We start from the raw sequence: 24,545 nt of genomic DNA on the forward strand, positions 1-24,545 counted from the left end.
AAAGATGACCTACTCTGATATACTTTTTAGAAAGAATTCAGCATGTGAGTCATGGCATAAGCACTCACACTGTGTATAGTGCAGTTGGATGCATTGTTCAATGTTGGCTGTATAGAGTACCAAGTGGGTGATGACGTTTTCAAACAAAAAGGGATGGGGAATGTGAAACGGTGAAGTAAAGAGCAATAACCTACATGCACCTTATGGCAAATGATCACGCCTCATTCAAAGTGTTAATTGAGCCTCAGGGACAGATAATCTGACTCTCAAACTTTCGTAATATTCATTTGGTCTGCTACTTATAGGGGGTATTTTTATGCTTTTGGGGTAAATAAAGTTTTCACTGGCTTAGTTTTGTGAAAATCAGGAATTTTCTTTTCTCCCCATAGAGATAACCAGAGATGGCAGCCATTTTGAATTTAAAATATCTGTATACATTGGTTAATTTGTTTCTTTTGTACACAAATTGCACAGAGATCCCCAATTTTCATCTTGATTTTGAAAGTGAATGGTTGAAAGTTTGCTTGGGAAAAGTTTGAGCCAAACTTTAAGTCTTCCATTGTTGTGATGTGAACTACTTTAATGATGTGAAAATTCCAATATGTAAGTAAACAATGAATGATCATGTGTGAGTAGAACATCTTTTATTCTTTATTAACTTTCCTAAAGTCTCCAGCAAGCAAAAATGTATCAGTTCATTTTCTCTATGTTGAGCCCAGTATCATATCGAAAGAAATATCAAACTGACATGTGGAAAAGATGGGTTGCCAGATCAAAATCCAATCATTCACAAGTAATGAAAAAAATATACAAAAAGCCATCATCCTTCAATTTTACCAAATTTTATGATTATTGCATTTTTTTGCACCTTGTACATGAAAACACAATTCTATTGAAAAGCAAAGCAACACATTCGGCATTTTAAATGTAAATATTTCAACTTGAAGTTGAACTCCCTAAGTGAAGAACAGTAATTTGTACTCTATAATATTTGTTGTCCTTCATAAAATGACATTTTATCAATGTATACTGAAGGTCTACGATATACGGCTTGTATCTTTTATCCTCATAAGAAGACCTATGACAATCAAAAATGGTCAGTCAGACCACAAAAAAGTAATAAATCTCTACCATTCAGCTTACCATTAAATGGTTGCTGGTAGGAAAATTTAACACAGCAAAATATACACCTATATTAACACTCTTTATACATATAAATACCTTCATAAAATTTTATCATTACAACATAATAAATAAATCTTGATGTGAAAAAATCCCAACATTTAAATATTCACCTTTTTAACAAGTTCAAAGAAAGATAAATCACGCGTTATTACTCATACAAAATTATTTGGTTTTTCTAAGGGGCCTCTGAGGCAACTTGACCTCCTAGGATAATGGTGATTATAAAGTTGTTCACTATGGGTAGAGTATTCTTCAGTATTGCCAAGAAGGGCAAATACATGTGAAATATCAAAAGGTATAATTGTTTGTGTTTTCTCATTTGAGTTGCCAGTTTGAAAAGATATGTTTATTGGCAATGAAAAAACTGAAAAAAAGACTTTGTTTGTCAGTACTACTGTACCACCAATTAAGAATTTACAATTCATTGTGTCAAGTGAATCGCATATCAGGAGAATCCTGTGATTGGTTAAACCCAGAATTTGAACGGACCATGGCACAAACAAAACCATGTGTGCAAACGTGCATACAAATACATTTACAAACCGTGTGCACAAACAAAGGCGCATAGAAATACCGTACTCGTCCGAGTATAAGCCCCTGCTCGTGTATAAGCCCCCCTACTGATTTCAGAGGATTTTAGAAAATGCATTACATCCGTGTATAAGCCCCTACCCTAGTGTAACTCAAATACAGAAAGGTTAGGAGAGTATATTTGGTCATTTAACTTGGCAAAATTACTTTTAGATAATAAAGAAACCATTAAATGATGTTAAAACAATGGAAACTGGAGTTCTCTTGACAGCATCGTAAGGAAAATGACACGTTTTCCCAGTACTATCTTGATTCTTTGACCCTACTCACCCCCGTCGCCTAAATAGAATAGTCTCACTCACGTCGGCCATTGTTCATTTTCATGCACAGCCACGATGTTTTCATGCTTGAAACATGCAGTTTCTTTTGTTTGAAGCAATTATCCTTTCATTTGTGAAGACTTTCCTGGTGACTATTACAATTTTCACTGCTATGTTGTTGTTTTCACAAGATGTAGACAGTTTGATACTGGAATATTGAGTTGCCTTTCCGTGTAAGCAATGCATGCCTGTTCACATTACTGTTGATCAGCAGCATACATGACGTCTTTGTTTCAAGTTTGGGGTTTTTTTGACGCTGAATTTCACCAAAATGTCACTTCTGTGTTCAGAGATTGTACAATCAGTTTCTTTGGATGTGTAAGTCGATTTTGAAAGCGATAGAAAGATCGAGTGGTGTTGAAAAAAAATCGTGCATAAAATTAGCATAAATTATGCGTCCATGCCAGATAACATGGGGTTGCTCGAGTATAAGCCCCTCCCCTACTTTTACAGCTGTTTAGTGTTGCCGAACCGGGGGCTTATACTCGGACGAGTACGGTACATGTAATTCCAGATGCACTGGTACACGTGGGTTGGTTTGTACTGCCATCACATTATTTTTTGGGCATGGTGAGTCCATAGAACACTTTGCATCTTACTGCGGAGTTGAGCCATTGCAACTTTATGTTGCAATACTTGTACATTACTACAATGATTAACTGGTATTTTCCCTCAATGTACGCAGGGGAAAAAACAGACATTGCTTGAGTGTGTTGCAAACTTATCAGTTTCTTTGAATAAGGCCAAAGTAAGTAAATTCTTTGTTTTGCGTCCGCGCGCGCCTAGGTTTTTGGAGATTTTTTGGAAAAAAACACCAAACTTTCCTTTCAAAATTTTGCCGTTGATGGCGCTATTTAGTTGCAAAAACAAGTCGTGGCTTTTAACGTTGCGACGAAACACTCCTTTACGGCAGTTAGATGCCATGGGGTGATGTAAAACAGTACTCGCTACATATTTACCCCTGTCGATACTCTCAGCCTCACGCCGGGGCCTCACGTTCTCGCTGTCTGTTGTGGCTTTGCCTGTTGTGGCTTTGTCGTCACGATAAAAAATGGATGAAAGCAGGGAAATAATCGAAGTTAAAAAACATGAGACCTTTGCACGGCAACTTTAAGACATGGTCATTGCGAGCAATCCAGGACTTGAACAGAGAGAGATTCAGTCGGCCGATTGGACTTGGGTACCACGACTCAGAGAGTATGGCAGACGGAAAAATCGGAAAGTGTTGAGGCCTATCCTAGTTAATTGGTCTTTTAGGTTTGCCACAAATTGGTTAGTTCGTCCATTTTAACTTGCAACAAAAATAAACCAGTGATCAGTACTGTAAACGAAAGGCCTTTACGTACAGTTTGGGTATGGGAAAGTATATTAGAATGCCTCCGTGAAAGTTCACACTTGTAGTAGGCGGTCGTAGCTGCTCTTGAAGGAGGTCACACTTTCTGCATTAATGACATCGGCTGATAATTTATTCCAGGTGTCCACAACTCTTCCTGAAAACAGTACTTTCTTGTGTTAAGTCGAACGGTTAGTTTATGAAGTTTTGGACAGTGTCCTCAAGTTCTCGAGTCGGCTGCTAACTCAAGTGAAAGGTTACAGTGGTCATGGCCTTTGATAACTAATTCTAGAGTTGAATCATGTCGCCGCGAATTCTTCTCAAGTGTTATTAAACCAAGCTGTTTGAGTCTATTTTGATAATTGTAGTGTTGGAGTTTAGGTATTATTTGCCATGCTAAGATTTTTATGTCCTTTTGTAGCCATGGTGACCAAGCTTGTACTGCATGTTCGAGCTGTGGTCTCACAAGTTGCTTGTAAAGACGAAGAATGACATTTTTTTTATTTGATCGACAATGATCGTTTGATGAGATCAACATTCTGTTTGCTTTTTTGCAAACTTATCACATTTGCTTGAAGGTTTTAAGGTAGAATGAAGTAGATCGCCCAAGTCATTTTCTTCAGTTGTACGTCCCAGTGAAATATTGTTCATTGAGTATTTATTGAAGGGGTTGTTGTAGCCAATATGCGTCCGCCAGTGTTCACTCATTTTTGTAGCTTGTCCAAATCAGCTTGTAGAATTTCAGGATCACTACAATTTCGCAAGGGATGATATGTTTTGGTATTGTCAGTAATTTTTTGAGTTCAGAACTAATTTCACCCCAGTATGATTGATATGGATTAGAAAGAGTACTGGTCCAAGAACTGAAGCCTTTGGGACACCACTTGTGACGTATTCTCCATTCAGATGATGCTCCATTTATGACTACTCGCTGTTTTGTATTTGTCAATCATGCTTTGACCCACTGTAGAATATTTCCATTTATGCCATGATACTTCATCTTTTCAATCAATCTAGGGTGTGGTACTTTGAAAGTGCAAGGAATATAGATGTGAAGCTTCCACCTAAATTTGGGTCTGATGAGTCTGTGTGTGGAGACTGACAATTGCGAAATGCTTTCTTTTATTTGATGGAAAGGAAAGGTGCTGGTTTTACGGATGGTCCCGAGGAAGCTACAGGGAATACTTTTGTCAATTATATCACCAATTTCTTCTTCTCTCTGATGCCCCATCTTTCTAAAATTGAATGCAGAGGCTACAAGTTACCATTTCTGTTTGGTGTTTTCTTTCAAAACAGACACCTTTCAGCAAAACTATGACATTCCATCAGAGCATAGACATTATAAGAAACTTGAAAAAACGTACAAGAACTTGAGGACAAAAGACCGCTACTGTATACTGTTATAGTGTACCCATTCCTCAAACTGTCCAGATTAAAGTAATTTGATGAGGCTGTCAAGTTGCTTTGCAATGGTATTGACATGTGGACACTTTGAATGCACAAGAAAGAAATCTAAAACTAATAAGAGAAAAGCAAACGTCAAAGAATGACTGTTTATTTTGATCCATTTGTTATGAAAATGCACACAGTGATCATACAGTGTGTCACACTGTGACAGGAGTATTCATGTGGTTTGAGAAAAATTGTCCAATAAAGGCAAATAGATTTTGTGTTAAATTTTCGTGTGTGTTTTTTAGACGCTTACCCGCGTACCTTTTAGGATTTTGAGTGGACGCAAAACAAAGAATTTACTTACTTTGGCATAATTACAGTCAGTTTTATGATATGTGCACTTCTGACACCTTAAGTGTCAGTGTGATTAATTTGTGTTTTGAAATACCAAATTCCACACTGGAATGTTATGTAAACAAGGGGGCCATTTCCATTTATGACACCCCTGTGACCTATAAAGTAAACATACATGTAGCTAGGTGGGGCCATACCTGTTACTAAGTGTGACACCCCCTGTGAGTTTAAAGTACCACATATAGACATGTATTTTAAATGCTGACTCAGGGGATGTTTTCTTCTTTGTGTTGTTTGAAAAGATAAATAGAAAAAGTGAAATTGTGAATCTCAAATAAAGTTATTTGGTGTCCAAGAGTACTTGAAAGTTTTAAATGGACCAAATGTTAAAAAACTTTGTCTATAATAAGTTCACCCATGCTATTTTCATGTCTATTGCATATGCATAGGCCCTTCCAAAATTTTGCACAAAAACTTATATCTGGTACAATTATAAATAGAAAGAAAAGAACTATGAAAAAAAATTTTGTTTTGATTGAGTTTAAAAAGCCAAATAAAATGTCATTAGCAATTATCCTTTTGAAGAAATCAATAAAAAGTTTGTGATGAAATATACCAAGAAAAGAATGATGCTCATGGTCATCTCTTCACCCATATCCCAGTGTAGAAGTCCAACTTGCCATAGAAAACAATAGAAACGGGCCAAACCATTACTATTCAAGTGTGGTATAAGGCACATTTCGGGAATACTTGAAGCCAAACTTGGTATTATTCAACTTGGGTCAGTTTAATGACCCACGCCCATTGACATGGCAGCTCTTTTTCTGATGGTGTGGTGACAGTCAGTCCCGTTGGCTCCCCGGCTTTCCACGACAGAGGTTTCTCAAGTCCCAGCATTTGTACAGTGGTCTGTGATGAGGTTACAGGTGATTCTAGCACCACTGTCTGAGAGGCTGGTATGTCTGTGAGAATTGCATAGAGTGCAGAGTCTCCATTGGCTGTTTGGCGTGCAGTGTACCTGTTATGTGGTAGAACCAAATGTGTGGAGTTAATATCAGTCAGAAGAGATTCTCTGTGTGAATGGGAAGTTGGAACAATTTTGCTGTTCATTATCACATAAGTGCTGTCTTTTACTTGAAAACCAAACCACATTGCTGTGGTAAATTCCATCTCAGACTGATATAACATTTAATTTAGATCAAATAACAAAAAATGTGTGTTTCTGGTAACATGCCCCCGGAAATTAGGTTAGTTTAGGTCATAGGATTTTTTTTTCTTAATTTTTCTTTTTGTCAGTGGAGACCCATGAAATATACCGGTAGTTAAATTTTGAGCATTTATTCAAATTTTTTTGGAAATTTAAAAAAAATATTTAGGGCAGTAAGATTATCCACAGCAAGTTGGAGGGTCAGCAGGATTATTAAGGGTTGGTTGGGTTACAGTTACAATGACTACAAGTGGACAACATGGGGATTTCTTTAATGATGTATAATAGTCTACCGGTCAGTTTTACTGTCTGAACTAAATATGGAACACAAATGAAAAACCTTACTGCAGGAACACTGCAATATGTAGTACAATACGTGTTATTGCATAGACACAACCCACTGTCAGGTTGGTAACAGTGAGTGTCCCTAGTGGTGATGCTTGATGCTCTGAAAGGAGTGAGCCCATCCTGCCTACATATGAACATGTCGTGCATGCATGGGTCAGGTGCCAGATTGTCTTGCCAAGAAATTTACTTACTAGATTACAATTTCAATGGAAAACTAAAGACTATGACACCTTCATAATCCTTTTATAGACTAGAACAAACTCGATCCCTGAAATTGAGTCCCCTACCATTAACCGATGGGACTTTGTATTATCTTCATTCAAATCTTATAACTCAGCTCACCCACAGTGTCTGAATACTGGTACATACATTTAATATCATACTTTATAATGTAATGCACTTGCTATAAAAATTCAAACTCACAGATTGCTGCTTCAAAGAAATATATTAAACAACCAGACTACCCTTCCAAGACTGTTGCAGGTAGCCCCCACCATATAAAAGAAAGGCTTCTTGTATACGATATCTTACCAAACACCTGTGTCTTTCTCAGTTTGGACTTTCCATGGTCTGGTTGCATAGATTGCTTCTCCATTAATCTTCAACCAGCTGCCAATGTCACGGAGACATTCCTCAAAGTGTGGGTCTATCAAACCATCACTAGTAGGGCCAATATTCAACAGTAGGTTTCCTCCACAGCTGTGTTAAACAGATGGGGGATGAAATCCTTTATATCAGAATGGAATGACAAAGAATGGCAACAAGTGTATATCTGTGTACCTCCACACTGACGAAATGAAAAGAATAAAATTTCAGGCAACTTACAGGCAGTTTATAATTGGTTACTGCCTAATCTTTAGCCTAATACGTCTATCAAGATCTTTACCACCTGGGCGTTTCTCATCCACCAATGAGGCTACAGCTAGGGTTTGGTTAAAGCGTCTGGTGGGCAAATGCCCTGGTATAGGTCATACTGACACATGACATGCTCTGTATTATAATGTCATTTTACTACTTTTGAAAGCCAAAAATAAAGACAGATACTAAGATAGACTATACAGCATGCCTCTCACATTCAGAAGTGGCGGATGATAATGCTCTTGTTCAGGTTAATGAGTAGATCAAAAATACACTACCACTTTCCGAATAGCTCACCTGACTGTGGAGACTAGAATCTGAAGGAGTGACTTCACGTCAGCATAGTCCTGTGGCTGGGCATTTTTACGGAATCCCCAGGACTTCTTGTCGATGGAGAAACCATTTTCCCACTTGTGATTTCTGAGAGCATCTGAATAAAAAAATATTCCATGATCATGATCATGATCGAGTGCACTAAAAACTGATCATACACAGGTTGTCATTTTGAGCTAAACCCCACCTATCCAGTGATACTATTTGGACTAATCCTATTGTTTGCGATGATATGGACATACCAATTATTAAGGAAGTAGGAGGTTGGCTGTCTACTGCTTCACTGACTTGAGATAAGATGAAGTTTTGTGATTTGCATCTCACCTGGTCTTTGTTGTAAACTGGTGTAGTAATCACCATGGTTACCTCGAAAGTTAGGACCCCATCTGTCATTGGTCACAATTGTGTCTTTCACGGGACTGGAAATTTACAAGATAGAAACATGGGTAGTTCAGACAGTGATCATGATATGTAAGGATAGGTTTTAAGGGTTTACTCAGTCTGATTACAGTCAGACATAAAGATGGTGACATTCCCACCTTTGCTTGTTCTTTGCTGTTCTCGTTAGCTGTTAGTTGCCTCATTGCATCTGAATAAATGTATTAACAGTGTTCAAATCTTGTGCATTGGTCAGAAGGACCAACCAATCGGGAAGAGGTTTACAATGGCCACTCATTACGGATTGCAGCATTGCATTTCAAAAGGCAATCTGATTGGCTCCTGCAAAGTGCGAGATTTGAAAACGATCTTCTATGGGTAGGAGGGGGGATGTTAGATGTGGTGAGGCGACTAGCAGCTAACAAGAACAGCAAAAAACAAGCACAAACGTTGATACGTCATCAAATCTACATCTAATTTTAAAATAGCTTGATTTGGTAAATGATAACTACCGTAGTCCTTTGCCCCCCGCCCCTCCAAATAAAGGCCCTGACCATTACATAGAGCTGCAAACATTACATTGAGCTGCAAATTATGATCTTGTTCAGGATATTAACATTTTCATTAGGCAGTATGAAAACACATATTATCATAAACAACAAAAAAAGAAGGCAGCATAACCAATATGGAAAATTACACTTCTAGAAACAGGCTGTGACAGGACTGCTGAGTGGTATGATCACTTGAAATATTGTTGTAGACTTCATCATTACCCTTCAGCAGCCTCGATTTTTAACCCTTTTACCTCAATGGTTTGGTCTAAACCCACTGTTATCAATGATGAGTTTGGGTCTGTTTATAGGGAATGGGGCGAGCAGGTTACTTGAGTGTAGCCTGGTCCAGCGAGATGGCACAGCCAGTAGGGCCTGGTGTTGATATATGTTGGACTTTCGACTGTCTTGACTGAGGAAACCAGGGAGTCAGAAACACACCACTATTACTACAGATCTTACAAAGATTATTTGTTCAACCATGCTGTTGAAATTATCATGGCCTGGTCGGGCCTAAAACAAAGAGGGACTTGTATTAGTGCATGCAGGTAGCTTCTACGGTATACATTTCCTATTCTGCACCTCTGCATAGGTTACGAAAACTTGACCACAAACAGAACCATTCATCTAGATCTAATACAGGATTTCCTAGTTACAGAACAGGATGATGAAAATGATTAAACAAGGATATCACCTCTGGGGAAATAATTTGTCTGAACTCCAACGACTTTTGGCATTCATCCTAATGATCCACCCAACTTGCATGACTCTGATTGGTTGGTTTCACATAATATATTACTTGGGCTCTCAGCTTTATTTGCGTCTGATATGTTTTCTTCATTACACATGGTTGTTGCTGGGTGTTTGATCACATGCAGGATATTGCTTACAGGGTACCACTTGCTACGAAGTCACACGCATAAATAAATTCAACTATCTTATACCGGTATATTATCGAATCAATATAAAGTCACTGACTCAGAGGTATGTGACCTTGGTTCAGTAATGGGTAAAAATAAGTGTAACTGATATTCTGTGTGTGGTCTACAGGAAATATAACTTTTCACAATTTTTTTATGTGTTTTGTTCAATTTATTGAGTACAGAGTCTTGGTTTACTGCTGAAAGCATTTTGAAGTACGTACCAGTATTTGGTTTGTCAATGCACCGTTGTCAGCAGCGGTATATGATGTGCATGAATTCAATCACCAACACTCATAATGCAGGATACATATACAGTATGGGATTGTTTTTGTAGTTACATTTAATTGCATCCCCAAACCCAAACGCAAATTTAAACCTGACCTGGTGAAGTAATGATTAAAATTTTGTTGTAAACATACCCTGTAGCTCTATGTAATAGCTGTCTATTAAATCAAAATTACAATTAATATTAATTCAATATACAGTTTTTATCTTCTCAAAAAGGGACAAAGTACACGTGGGCCTCTCATGACTTAATTGTTTAGATTTTGCTTCCTTGCGAAGTGATTCATCTATAATGTTCATTAATATAGGCAAGCAGAACTCTCTACCCATGCCCATTATGTAGCAGTGAAACCATGTAGGAGTGAAACTAAAATATTTGGATGACATAACATCTTGTTGTATTATACTAGACATTACATATCACTTAAAAATATTCAGTGTTACGTATTACGCCCACTAGCAGTACTCTAATGAAGAGCAGTGTTGCTGCTATATACCTCACAGAACTTCATGTTTTTATATTCAGCTCAAGAAATGTTGACCACCCCATTTCCTTCGTGGAAATCTCAAAAATCACATGCAAAGATTATATTAAAGTCAAAAAAGGACAAAAGATTAGCTTTTGATGATATATTTCATTATTTTTGTGCAGGAAACAAGTATACTTTTAAAGGCTTTCTTTAGGCTCCTCTCATAAAAGCATGTTGAAATGCAAAATATTCACTTCGCTAACATGATTGAATATCTACCTTTTGTATAAACATGTATAAATGAATTCCAGAAAGGGACAATTGGTACACATAAGATGGAGTAAAAAATATTATTTTTTACTCCATCTTGATTACTTTTGTTGTTGGAAACAAATTTTCTTGCTCTCTTCCTTTAACCCTTTCACCCCAGTTCCCTGTATACAGGTCCAACTTTAGCATAGAAAACAATGGATTTGGGACAAACCATGGTGGTGAAAGGGTTAAATAATACAAAGTGTTTATAGCCTTCCAACATTACATCCTCACTGTGAACAACATGCACTTTGTTATTATTGTTGACAAGCGAATTCTAGCAAAGACTAGAGTTTGGTTTCCATTCATAACATTGGGCTTTATAGATGTACACAGTATGTTGAGGAGTCTAGCGCCAGGCCTAACATGATTTATTACAGTAATTATTCAGACACTGAGCTCATCTCGGTTCACAACTCAAGTACGGCTGAAATCCCCCTTAAGCAAACATGAACATGTCTGCACACGTGTGTGGGGAATTTTCTACCACACCTGTGATTACAGACGTAACGGTGACTACTACTTTGAGCCTGTAAAAACCCTACTCAGAGAAGTATTACATTACTCATGCAAACCAAAACATTGTACGCTTGATGTGCAGTGTTTCCATGCCACAAGCCATCACCGTTGCATCTCCACCGTTGGTGCGCATTCACTGTTCAAATGCCACAGCACCATGCCATGATAGAGTTTCTTTAGAGAGGGCGGGGCAGCATTTTTGTCTTTGTTCACGTCCATGAGGAAATACTTAGCTCTAGAAGTGCACATTATATAGACAATCAGATACTTGAATGTGTCGTACTTGAGATCTTTACAGAGCACAGCCTAAGGTATAGCAGAATATTGCACCCTGATATATTGACGATACTTTACTGGTATGCTGTGCATTTTGATTCATTCAAGCCTGTGGGGTAAAAAAAATAACTATACGGTTGCTTTGAAAGTGGTTGTTTTGTTAATTTTTTCCTCATGGAGAATCGGGATAGCAGCCATTTTGAATTTTAAACCTCAGTAAATTGATCTTTATTTGTTTCTCTGGTGCCAAATTTGCACAGTGACACTTAATTTTCATTCTTGATTGTGAAAGAGAATGGCTGCAAGTTTCCTTGAGGAAAGTTTGAGCAAAAGTTGTCAGTCTTTCAGTTTCTAGGCACGTAAGATCATGACAATGATGACGATGTTATTTTTGCCAGGGCGGTGACTTTGTAGTAGTAACAAATTTAAGATTACCAGGCAACAGCAACTGTTTGTATATCGTGTTTAGAAACATTCAGACATTATTTGTGACTGTGAGTCACTGACAGGATTCTTTGGTCTCCGACAACCTTTGAAGGGACTGTAAATTCAAAACTCTTCATGTTTTTAGAGAGTGGTAAATTTTACCTTACTCTTTCATGTGAGAGTCGTATTTATTCTACAAGTACAAGAACTTAAACAGGGAAGTAAGCTACCGGTATATTGTAGTGTGAAATATTAAACACATAAATTGATAATTAATGAAAAACTGCAAAGTTCATGATTTATATTTGTTTAACCCTTTGAGTGCCATCCAATTTTTGTCGCCTTTATCAAATATGCTCTAGTAAATTTTTTCAAATTTTTGACATAATTTTGATAAAAAACTATAGCCAATGAAATGTGATATTCATTTGGTCCAAAATTATCAAAAAAATATTCAGAAAAATTCATAAAAATATTTAGTTTTGCACTAAAATTTTGGTGGGAAAAACTTCAGCATTAAAAGGGTTAAAAATAATTAGTTTTGCAAAGCCAAAATGGCAGCAATTACTGGTACTGCTTTCAGTCAGGGGATCATAGATCAGAATTTATTGAAACCCTTCTATGCTGATGTGGTATGATAAATTATCGCAAATGAAAAAGCTAAAATTGCCACTTGTTAATTCACTTCATCAGATTCAATAATACATCCCCCTTTTCCTTTTTCCTCGTTCATACTTTCCCTTAGTTGTTACAAATATACATTCATATTTCCAGGATATTTTCTGTAGTATCTGCAGTGCCTATATCTCCAAGAAAGCCACTATCACACTTATGTGATTTACAAAATGAAAAATCTTAGCAAGTTACTAATAAGTATGCTTGCCTGTTCAGTTTTTGAAATGAAAAGTTATCACATTTGAAAAGGAGACACTTGTTTGATAAGATACATCTACGAAGCATGTTCACTTATGTTTGAATATCTGTTAATAATAATTTACAATGTACTACCCTTTCTCAACTGTAAACAATTGCTAAGAAGGTAAGAAAACCATGGATGCTTTAAAAATGAAAAGACATGGTCTCACGGTAAATTACAACCCTTTTCAGAATTAGAGCGCGAAGCCGCTTCAGTGAACTGCAATAAAACTGCTCACACTAATTAGTTTCAGCTGTAGCCAGCTGGCAAAGTCGACAACATTGTATGTCCCATGCAGACAGTTTGTCTGGGGAAGTTGAAATAAAAAAGATTTTTACATGGACCAGTGCATGGTAATGTTACATTGTATCTTAATCTTGAACACAGGGTGCCAATCGTAAACTCTCATTTACAACTCGAGCCTCAGACAGAGCTAGTTTGCCTTTGTACAAGCAGACTTTTTGGTCTTTGTCAAGTAGCCTTGTTCAACACCAAAGTGGCCACGGCTACAGCTGAAACTAATTAGTGTAAGCAGTTTTATTGCAGTTCACTGCAGTGGCTTCGCGCTCTAATTCTGAAAGGGTTGTATTAACCCTTTGAGTGCTGTAATTTTTCCCACCAAAATTTTAGTGTAACATTTTCCCAATTTTTATGAATTTTTCTGCAATTTTTTTGATAATTTTAGACCAAATGAACATAATAATTCATTGGCTGCAGAATTTTATCAAAATTTTAGCAAAAATCTAAAAAAAATTGAATGGGGTACATTTTATAGAGGCGACAAAACTTGGCTTTGGCGCTCAAAGGGTTAACTAAAATGGGGATGAAAAAGTGGGAGGTCCTACCTTTGTGTTACTGATGGATAATGAATGGCATTTCATATAGAAGTGAATGTGTTTGAGTGTTGCTATATTAAAGTCTGCTACACAAGTGGTTTTGATTAAAATAGGACAACTGGAACAATTAGTCCAATATTTAGGCCATTGGACGTTTAAGTACCCAATTAAGATTTTTCAATCACAGATAATCAGATAATCTATTTGGTTGTTAATCCAAATATCCTGAACAGTGAGCTTGTTCACATTGGCAACCCAACTGAAATTTGGGCTGACGCAAAATAATTGTCCTTTTGGGATTAAATTTGGTCCGTGTCCACACTTACCGGTACCAGAATTAGGGCCGACGTAACTTTACCTTCCTTTGTGACCTCTGACCTGTCAAAGTTCAAAATGGCGCATTTGAATATGGCACGCTGTTTCTACTGTTCATGATTTTCCTGTGTTTTTACGCACAAGAAGGGCAAATATGACTACCACTCACCCTTTTAATCATCGGAGAGATCTTCACCATTTATTGGATGAGCATATGGTATATATAAGACCGCGGTGGAGAAATAACCAGTGCGCGGCATTTTTGACATGCCTCTCTAGTCTATTACGTGCACTGTGGAATCGAATGACATGGTCTCGTTTGCGGAACAAAGGTTGGTGGGAAGTTCAGCGTACATGGGATGATATTAAAATGTAAAGACTGGATTGAAAACTTTCGATAGGTGTAAACTTTAGTTTCAAACGTTTGTTTTGTGCGAATAGTGTGACTAGTTCAACTTCGATCCATAGCGGAGGCCTGGTCAACTGGGACCAGGCCGACGTAACGTGTCAACACTGGCGATTTGCGTCGGACCAAATTTTGCGTCGGCCCTGAGTCGGCCCTGAACCCCCCCTTCTAACCGGGACCAAACTGAGTCGGCCCAGGGCCGACTCAGCGTGTCCACATTGGTTTTTTACGTCGGCCCCGGCCCTGGTCGGGACCTGGGCCGACGCAAAGTCGTCAGTCTGAACGTACCAAGTGAGTTCCTCCAATGCAGATAGACTAAGAGTATTATTTTTATCTGATTGTACATAAATAATTGTTGGACCTTCGTGTGTCAGAAAAAGAAAATTTTTCTGCCAATGTACACAGTGTGACAGTGTACATGTATATAAGGCTTCAATTGTATCAATGTGCATGTGTATGAGTGTGAACACCGTGATTGGGTTGTAGCCTGGCAATCTTCCTGCACCAAGGTAACATAGATCTGCATAGTGCAGCCTGTGCCCAAGCCCTGACCTTTGGCCAATTCTGGTTTTGTTTCCCCCTATGTACTATTCATTGCATTAATTATAAGTTACGAGATATCTATATGTATTTTTGGAATTTACTAGATTTCAATAAATACGGCCCAACCAGCTGTTGCAGTGTCTGCAAACTTTCAATAAAGGAACATACTTCCATACAGCTGCACAAATAACATAAAATGCCTCTCCATGCACAACATCACTTTTACTTCAAAAAACCCATATTCTATGTCACGGTTTTTCACTATGTTGAAGATTGAAAAATTTTAGATGTTGTTAGAGTATGGTGAATGGACAGTCTTAGAGGTATCGGTTGGCACCAGATTGTCTCATCAGAAAATTTACCAACCAGCTTACAATTTCAATGGAAAACAAAAGGCTATCACACCTCAATAATCCTCTTGCAGACTAGAACAAAGGCGATCCCAGGGATCGCGAACAGTACCTTAAAGGCACACTTGACCTGCTCTCAGCATCTAACGAGAGCTTGAAAGACGGAGTCGCAGTTGATACCATTGACAAGTGTAATTAATATCTGATAGTTCATTTGTCTTAAATATAAGTTAAAATCAATATCAGAGTATCAATTACGCACTTAATGCCCAAGACTTACTATGATGTCATTTATGCATGCCACCCACATTTTCCTCAAGAGGATCCAGCTGTTTGTTGCGAACAATACGGTCCAAAAGGATATGGGGTCGCGAATGGGTTAAATCTTTTTTAGGAAAACTTGATGGTATCACCTGATTTTTATCATCACTGCAACACTTGAGACAAGTGTTTACTTAAGTGGTTTCATATGATACTTTCAATCCATATATGTCATACAATGCCATACGTGACTTCTGCAACTGTATGCATCGGTGTTGCAGCCAGGACGTGCCCTTGTGACAATGTTCCCAAAACGGAACCCATTGTCCCACATTCTCACGCACTGCAGGTCACCTGGGGCGCACTCATGAGTCGACTGTGTTGGGTGTAATCTGCAAGTACCGTACTATCTGATACTGACCTGTGCCTTTGTTTTGCACGATCACTTTTAGGCATATATTTTTGTACTTTCGAAGCTGTGATTAGAAGTAGTTAAAATGCTTCACTTGATATTATAACTTGCTTGTAGTCTGACTGAGCTCTGATTGGCAGCAGATACAGCATACCGCTACAATTACTACAATTTCTGGTAGCTTGAATTTTGTTTTTTGAAACTAATTTGTCACAAAAATGATACAAATTTTGGATTGACAACTGACGCATGTTGTTCCCAAAATGTGGTAAATGTCCCCAAAAACAAACGGTAGAGGGACACAGTGTGCCCAGGTTTAAAAATCCTGGCTGCAACACTGTATACATGTACATGTATTTCATACAATGTGGTATGTATCTTTTGCAACAATGGGTATATACATGTATATCACACAAATGCCACACACCTACTACTGTACAGCCAGGCCAAGAAGTTGGTGGCGTTCCAATAGTCTTTGCTGACATGCCAGTCCCCATCCAACCACAGCAGCTCCGGTTTGTAGTTGTTTATGATTTCATGGAGTTGAGGAGTTACCACTTCCTGGAGAGCCCACACAAGTAGAAAAATAAAAATATAAAAAAAATATCACAAAATATTATAGTACTCGAGTACACCAATGTACCAGTAGAAAACGGTCCCAGCTTTTGATATTGTGCATAGTAAATTGTATGAAACTTGAACATCTTCATCCTTGCAAGAATGATACAAATGTGATGATTTTCAATACGTTCTTCTGATAAATCCTCATTGCTTGAATATATTGCTCAAGCTTGTAATTGAGCAAAAATATTTGATTAAAGTTGAAGCAATAAGCAGTATGAAATTGTATTGCTTAACATCTTTCAAAGCACGTTGTCAGCTTTCCTGATGTTATCAAAATGGACTGGCTCTGCATTACAAATTTTGTGTACTATATTCCATGCTGATCAATATCACCCAACCATTTCTTGCTTTCCTTCCCCCATCCCTCCCCCTCCTCCATTGCATCCACCCTGGTAACTACTGTCAAATCCTACTCGAACACACCCTCCCCTTCCCACTTCAGAAGACAGATCAAGCAAATTCTCACTGACTTCATTTTAGCCTGTTCACCCCCAATTTCATGTAAACTGGTCCGCAATCCCCAGTGATAACACTGGGTTTTAGGCCAAACCACGGCGGTAAAAAGGTTGATAAATCTGCAGTTGTGAAGCAGTTGTCTTTGCATAATTTGACTTCACTCTTGCATACACAGAATGAATCGCACAAATTGCAGAAATATCATCTCGAATACGGATGTGGAACCTGTACGATTGTACTGCGGATGATGTCAGCACAGTTTCACATGCCTGTATATGTCCATATTTTGTGTCATGTTTTGATATTCAACCCTGGGAAATTCCCAAGTTGAATTACCATACTGTAAATGTCGATAGCTTTTGAAAATAATCTACGATAACCACATATTGTTCTCAGATTGTTTCATTGTAAAACTAAACATTCCAACAGCTCAATATACCGGTATGACGCTAGAACGCTAGATCGTAAAATATTTAAACAGTGGCACGACTGAACTCACCTTCACAAACTTTTGTGTCGTGAACTTTGAACTTTTGTCCTCAAGATAAAGTGGGTGATACCATTCCAACAGGGAGTAATAGAGTCCAAAATGTAGGTCAGGCTTATTTTGAATAGATGCAGCTAGGGCACCTGTCAAAGACACATGAAATTTTTTCATTAATGAAAATCAGAAGAGCGTGACTTAATTATAGTCATTTCCAGTTTTTAAAAACTTTATCATTGCAAGAGAGGAATGGTGGAACTTAATTTCTTCCTTGTGTAGATTTCTTGCTCCCTGGGCAAGCATCAAGTTCTTTGTCAAATATTGGTAGGCAAGTTCTATGCAAGGTCTTTCTTCTTCCTTATGTACCGGTAAATATTCCACTTATGGGCATGCTCAGTTCTTTGTCAGGTGTATTTTGGATCGAAAATTACTGATCTGTGAAACTGCAGGCCCCCACATCTGTTTAACCTATTCACCCCAATTCCCTGTATACAGGTCCATAATCACCATTGATAACAATAGGTTTGGGCCAAACCATGGTGGTGAAAGGGTTAAAGTCAGCAAATGACAGGGAAACTATAAGCATTTTCCAAATACTTTTGTCTTACCGACAAGATCTCGGTGAGGTCCACTGTCCACAGAATTTCCGATCCAGGAATATTTCGATCCCCAGTTGGTCCAGCCTTCATGATGTTTGCTGGTCAGTACAATGTACCTGGAAAAAACACAGACAGAAAATACGGCAACTGTGGCAGATTTTCAAAATCAGGTCTAGCACAATGAAGGTACTAATGGATGAACAGCAAAGACTTTGTCCAAGAAAAATGTTTGCATATTTTATCAAAATATCAACACTTCTCTGCTGTGTTCCAAATTAAATTATCCTATAATATCATCACCCCTAGATATTGTAACATCCATCCACGGAGCAAGAAAAGACTGTTATCTAAAGCATACACTGTTGAAAAGGACTCTGTCAAAGGTACTGGGGTAATGGTTTACAGAGAGCGGGTATGAAAGTTGCTGAATGAAATTTGCCAAATTGAAGACATTGAGCCACCATCTACAAAGCATTTGGAAATTGCAAATATGACTTGTATGGCAATTACTGTAAATAAAATGACACATGATAAGAAAAAGTAACAACAGAAAAGTGGTTTGTTCAAAATTCCATGGATTTCTGAGTATTTCCATTTAAAATGTGATACTGTCGTGATAGTTTGGTGATGCAAATACAAAGGAATTTGCAAATATACCGATTTATGGCATAATTGGAATTAAGCCTCAGTAGGAAATTATATTTAATATCAGAAATAGGTTCCTGCATATGTACTAAGGTGTGTGGTTTTACAATTTATAGAAAGCAAAATATGTGGTAACTCCCTACTTGGCACCAGATTCTTGAAATAGATCAGCCCAATAATCCGGGTTGAACCTCTTTGCCGTAAACATGGGAATGAAATCCTTGTACTCCAACTGTTCCGGATAGTTCTTTGCCATGAATTCAGCGATAGCCTTGTCGTTGTTGCTTTTCCAGCTGTACCAGAACCATTCCGAGCCAAACGCCGGCACGGAGTACAGACCCCAGTGGATGAAAATACCAAATTTGGCATCGTCGTACCACTGAGGTAAAGGTCTTTTGTCCAGTGAGTTCCAGTCTGGATCATATCCTCTGAAAAAAAATAAATGACCCTTTGAGCGCCAAAGTCAATTTTTGTCACCTTCAAAAAATATACCACAGCCAAATTTTTTCAGATTTTTTCCAAACTTTTGAAAAAAAACTGTAGTTAATTTAATGTGATGTCCATTTGCTCCAAAATTATTAAGACAAATATAGAAAAATTCATAAAAATTGGTAAATTGTTGCACTAAAATTTTGGTGGTAAAAATTACAGCACTCAAAGAGTTAAAATGAATATTGCGCTTATCTTATATCTATGAGGCCGTGACAGAAAAAGGTTTGTCCTTTTCCAGCGCATTATTATTGACTAGCTGCATTGGAAAAGATGTAAAGACAAAAATGAGTATTTTCATCTTCTTTATCCAGCCCTTTCGAGTGTATGAATTCATACATATTAAAAGAGAAAAAAAAATTCAAGTATTTATCCACATGATACAGTAGCAGGACAATCATCAACATCTGTTGGTGACACACAATCTTTATAAAATATGGTAGCCGTGATTATTATGTAACAGCTTGCAAATGTTTTTACTACTGAGTAGCGAGGTTTTAGTTTGATTAAAATATTGATATTTTTTTATTTTTGTACAATTTGCTGCTACCTGTCTTATAAAACAAGAAATAATTTGGGAACATTACTCAGGTTCATTGTGAATAATTAATGGTGCTTTGGAATAGCGGTATATGTCAGTCAGCTTTCATGTTGGTTGATAATCTTGACAAAATATAAATGGCACAAAGAGCTCCCTCATCATGCTCATGTGGTACCCCAATATTTGTAGAAATCTCAACCTCTTGAATTTCCAATATTAAATATGTGAGTATTACATGGCACACCACTGTCCCTGTAAAACCTGATTAAAGCCAGCAAGCATAGTGTTTTTTGAAATAAAATGTAATACTCTATTATACTGACCAGAAAAAGAACTTGCAACGAATGCTGGCAACCTGTACAGTTTACTAGCCACCACTATTTCGAAAAGTTATTGTGTTGTCTGAAATGTCATAACACAAGTGCAAACTGAATGGTTCTTCTCTGGTCTGATGTTAGCAATGGTTCATTTGCTCTCACTGTTCTTTGAGAAGAGTGATGGTGTATGTGGTATTCAACAGTCGGTAGAGTTATGCTACCTACAAAGGCGTCTTCCCACCTCTATGGGATCTTCTTTCAGCTAGTAAGTTTGTTGCATGCTCAGTTCTCCTGCAAACACTGAACATGTCTGGCTGTCTAAAGCACCACCATTCAGATCAAAATTAATCTGCTAATTGCCCTTGTAATTCCCTATAGCTGGCAAACTGGCTGTGATGTGAAGTGACAGTAATCGCGGCCTTTTACTGTTTACTGTAAGAAGCTGGCTCTATGCACAGGTTTTTTCCAACACTGAACAAGAAAAGCTATCCCAGCAACTCAATTTGGATCCGTGGACACTCAGTAAAAGAGTTTATGTGATTAATTTGTTCAATGCCCTAATTATTTATAAAAAATGCAATTAATATAATGTGCCTGCTGTAGACAGCAAAGAGACCTATTTGAACTGCCCTGGAACGAACCCTGGTCAAGTCTGACGGCAGCAGAATTACATAGACTACGACATTTTGGATATGTTCCTAAAGATGCAGTATATTTAAAAGAAGTGAAGTATCACTTTAGTTCAGGGGAAAGTTTCTGGAAAACCAGTTTGAAATATTATCAACACGGGAACCCTGGGTTGGCAAGGTGTGCACGGCCGAAAAAAATTATCGAGAATGAAAGTAACTGGTTGCATTAACTTTCAGCGTTAATTCTCTCTCAGTTGTAGTTCATTTGTGTATGATTATTCTTTTTACGATAAAATGGTGGGCTTCGTTCGGAAAACTATAACAGTACCTATACCTGTACTTCTAAAATTAACTTGCGACCAACGCGAGATTATCTGAAGTTCTGTTAGGTGTGTGCAACGTTTGCTTACGGCAAATTAGCACAAAACGCATAGACTTTCCTGCAATGCTCTGCACTTATGGCTCATGATAAAAGCGGAAAAAATTGTGCAAGTTAACTTGAGTGTTCGGCAAATTTCAATTTCAGCTACCTGTAGGAACTTCCAGCGCGGAAGTCGCTCCATTGCCTCGTCCACAGCATGTCAGTCATTCTCGTGTGGACCCCAAGGTTTTTCATTGTCACTAATAACACCAAAACCGCCAAAAATACGCACAGGAAAACACGATACTTGTCGCGTGCAACGCTCATTCTCATTTTCGACAACCATCTCATGCTATTGCAACAAGTGGTAGCGATTATATACGACCGGAGCAGCGTGGAATAAACTTTGACCCCGTGAACGTATTGGATTGAGATCCCTAGGCTGCTAAGAATAATCGCAGGGCCCTTTATGTTGTTCATTACTTTGTCACAGCGGCTGGCGACGCGCGTTGCAAACATTTTCACGATGCAAAAGTTGTCGTTCGTATAGCTGACTAAATAAACGTTACTTCGTCCGAGCGAATCTGTTACAGAAAATACAAAAGGAGGGGAATTTATATTCTTACATTTTCACCTCACAGTGTCTCTCCGTAAAAAACACACTATAAAGGTTTATCTCAAGTTTCAGATGGAGTGATTTTGTTTACACTCCCGTCAAGTTGTTCATGGCACAACCACAGGCGACCCAAGTATTACTGAGTTTTTCATTTTACGGGTTGGTCAACATCGCGAAAGATAGGAATGGTTACTAAAACGGGCATTAACATCACTATCTTTCCGATGTTGACTAACCTCTGATAAGTCCACGGATTACCATAATTAGTTGTGTTGACTAATTAATTACAGCATGTGTGTATGAGAGATATACTTCCTTGTAATGGAGTGTAAAATAAATAAAGAGTCACAGGTTAGGTTAGGTTAGGTTATATAAACCATTTATTTTATTTATTCCGATCATTCAGAGCATGAAGAAAGAAGAGAAAATGATAGAGAAAACAGAGTGAAAAACTCAGTAATACTTGGGTCGCCTGTGATTAGGGTTACACTTATAGTATAAAAAGACACTGGGTTAATCGTCTACTACCTTGTATAAGAGATGTAATTATTTACTTAATTTGCTCTTTTATAAGTGTAGTCAAATTTAATAGTACAAAACATCCTCCCTTGCAAAAATTGAAAGCTTTCTGTAATAAAAAATTATACAAAAAATTGATTTCTCTTTTAAATTTACTTTTTTAGGTGACCAGTGTTGAAGTTATCCAAGCCTACATCACCAGAATCGAAGAAGTCAATCCGCTGACAAATGCCGTCATAGCAACCCGCTTTGATGAAGCCTTGGATGAGGCAAAGGCAGTGGACGCCATTTTGGATTCAGAAAATATTCCCGATAAATATTCAGAGGAAAACGCCCCCTATCTTGGTGTTCCATTTACGGTTAAGGAGGCCTTTGCTGTTAAGGGTAAGTTTCAAGGTCAAGGTGAGGTCACAGGGCTGTACCGCCAACAACCTCTTTTCCCTTTGGATCATTTCTTGATTAAAACTCAGTCAATTGAAAATAAAATATGATAAACATCAATTGATTGCTGTTTGAGGGAATGATATTTAGTTTTTGTCTTTGTCAATGTAAATAAACTAAAAAAAGTTTTCGAATAATTCATGTTGAAAAATAATTTTATTGGTGTCAATTGTGTAATACAATGCACTTTTAAAGTGGCTGGTTAGAAAACAATTGTGTCATAGAAACAATTATTCCATTTCTGCAAGGGTCCGAGCTATGTCGCTTGTCTAATAATAGAATGCACAACTTATTGTTGACACTTATTTTGGAAAATGTAGTTGTAGGTCTTTCCCCCAGAATTGCAGTACAACTGCAAGTAAGCGTAGGTCGGAATGTCAAAGACTTGAGATTAATATTTAAATCTTCACTGGAAAAATGTTTGGAAGTTTATTATTGTGGTTTCTTTGTACTTTCCACTTTGAAGGACTTCAATGCGCTAAACTTAGGAGCATCTGGTACAGTCATTGGTGCTTAAAGGGACACACCCATGGACATAGTATTTCTAAAGGGTATTCTATAGTTTATGTTCCTTATATGCAGGACCTAGCTGATGTACACTTTGAAAGCCTTTGTCTTGTGTTGAACTTTAAATCAACCCTTTGGGTGCCAAAGTCAATATCTGTCACCTTTATAAAATACATCAGTCATTTTTTCTTCAGTCTTTTGCTAAAATTTTGATATAACAATGAAATAATAGACTGTTCGCCCCAATCCTATGTACATAGGTCCACAATCACCATTGATAACAATGGGTTTGGGCCAGACCATGATGGTAAAAAGGTAATAATAAATGAATAACCCTTTAGTGTAATATCTTTTTCTGTTCTAATTTGGTGAATTTTGGGATATACTTTTTGTTTTCCCTGTCTTTTCCCCCGCCTTGAATTGTCCTGAGTTACTAAGTGAAATCTGCGCTTGTTAGCTACTATAGACTATAGTCTATAGAAGCTCTTGGGATGGGTATCCGTCCGGCGTCCGTCGTCAGTCTGTATGTATGTATGTATGTATGTCCGTTTGTGAGGCGTCCGTCCACTCAAATATCTTGAGAACCGCAGTACTTACTGATTTGATATTTGTTGTGTAGATGAAAAATATGATTTTAAGAAAGTATTTTTTTTAATTTTTTGATATTGTTGAAAATAGGTAAATTAATGCCAAAAAAGGTGTTTTTGGTAAAAAATCTTCTTCTTCATAACCGCTTGTCAGACAGCTTTGTTATTTGGTATACAGGTCCGTAGGGACAACCCAACTTAGATTTGTTCAAATTGTGATGAAATATGCAAATCTGTATTTTTAAGGAATTTTTTTATTTTTGATCAAAATTTGACTTACATTGTATGTAATTCTTGTACTGTATAAACCCTATCAATTCACCCAGAAAAAAATAAATATTTTAAATAATTGAATTAATTAGGAAATCATCAAAGCCAAAATAATTTTAGTGTAGAATTATCAGAAAGTTCAACGTTTTTTGACAGTTCATAGTGAAATGCTTACCATCTTGAAGGATTAAAACATGTAAAGGCAACTTTCCTGAATCCCAACTTTGACATATTCTGAACCGTCATTTATTGTGCCCTGTTTGTTATCTAAGAGAAATTGCTCAAAATAGTTTGTCATGATAGGGTGGTCAAATAAATAGAGATAGAGAAAGTTCTAATTTCCATTTATGGTTGGCTTGG

At 37.5% G+C, this 24,545-nt stretch overlaps 2 protein-coding genes across 2 annotated transcripts in view; one reads left to right on the forward strand and one right to left on the reverse strand.

Annotated features, from left to right (window-relative positions):
- Positions 1-24,545, forward strand: part of LOC139142498 (fatty-acid amide hydrolase 2-A-like) — a 36,664-nt gene that overhangs the window by 2,284 nt on the left and 9,835 nt on the right. The window contains exon 2 of the mRNA XM_070712441.1: positions 22,545-22,764. Coding sequence (XP_070568542.1) covers positions 22,545-22,764 — 220 coding nt within the window. The remainder of the gene's footprint in view (positions 1-22,544; positions 22,765-24,545) is intronic.
- On the reverse strand, positions 824-21,677 carry LOC139142497 (alpha-L-fucosidase-like). Its single transcript, XM_070712440.1, has 9 exons — positions 21,415-21,677; positions 19,052-19,336; positions 18,273-18,379; positions 17,680-17,810; positions 16,528-16,661; positions 8,246-8,340; positions 7,886-8,018; positions 7,262-7,429; positions 824-6,193 (listed from the first exon to the last, which is right to left on the reverse strand). The coding sequence occupies exons 1-9, from the start codon at positions 21,594-21,596 to the stop codon at positions 5,944-5,946; spliced, it is 1,485 nt and encodes a 494-aa protein (XP_070568541.1). The 5' UTR covers positions 21,597-21,677; the 3' UTR covers positions 824-5,943.

Source organism: Ptychodera flava, chromosome 10 (genome assembly GCF_041260155.1).
Source record: "Ptychodera flava strain L36383 chromosome 10, AS_Pfla_20210202, whole genome shotgun sequence".
Lineage (NCBI taxonomy): Eukaryota > Metazoa > Hemichordata > Enteropneusta > Ptychoderidae > Ptychodera > Ptychodera flava.

Excerpts from the sequence above, each read along its gene's own strand:
- LOC139142497 (XM_070712440.1), bottom strand. The coding sequence starts at position 21,596 with ATGAGATGGTTGTCGAAAATGAGAATGAGCGTTGCACGCGACAAGTAT. Across the intron at positions 16,662-17,679 it reads CGACACAAAAGTTTGTGAAG|GAAGTGGTAACTCCTCAACT; the intron begins GTGAGTTCAGTC and ends TGGGCTCTCCAG. Across the intron at positions 7,430-7,885 it reads ATTCTAGTCTCCACAGTCAG|CTGTGGAGGAAACCTACTGT; the intron begins GTGAGCTATTCG and ends TGTTTAACACAG.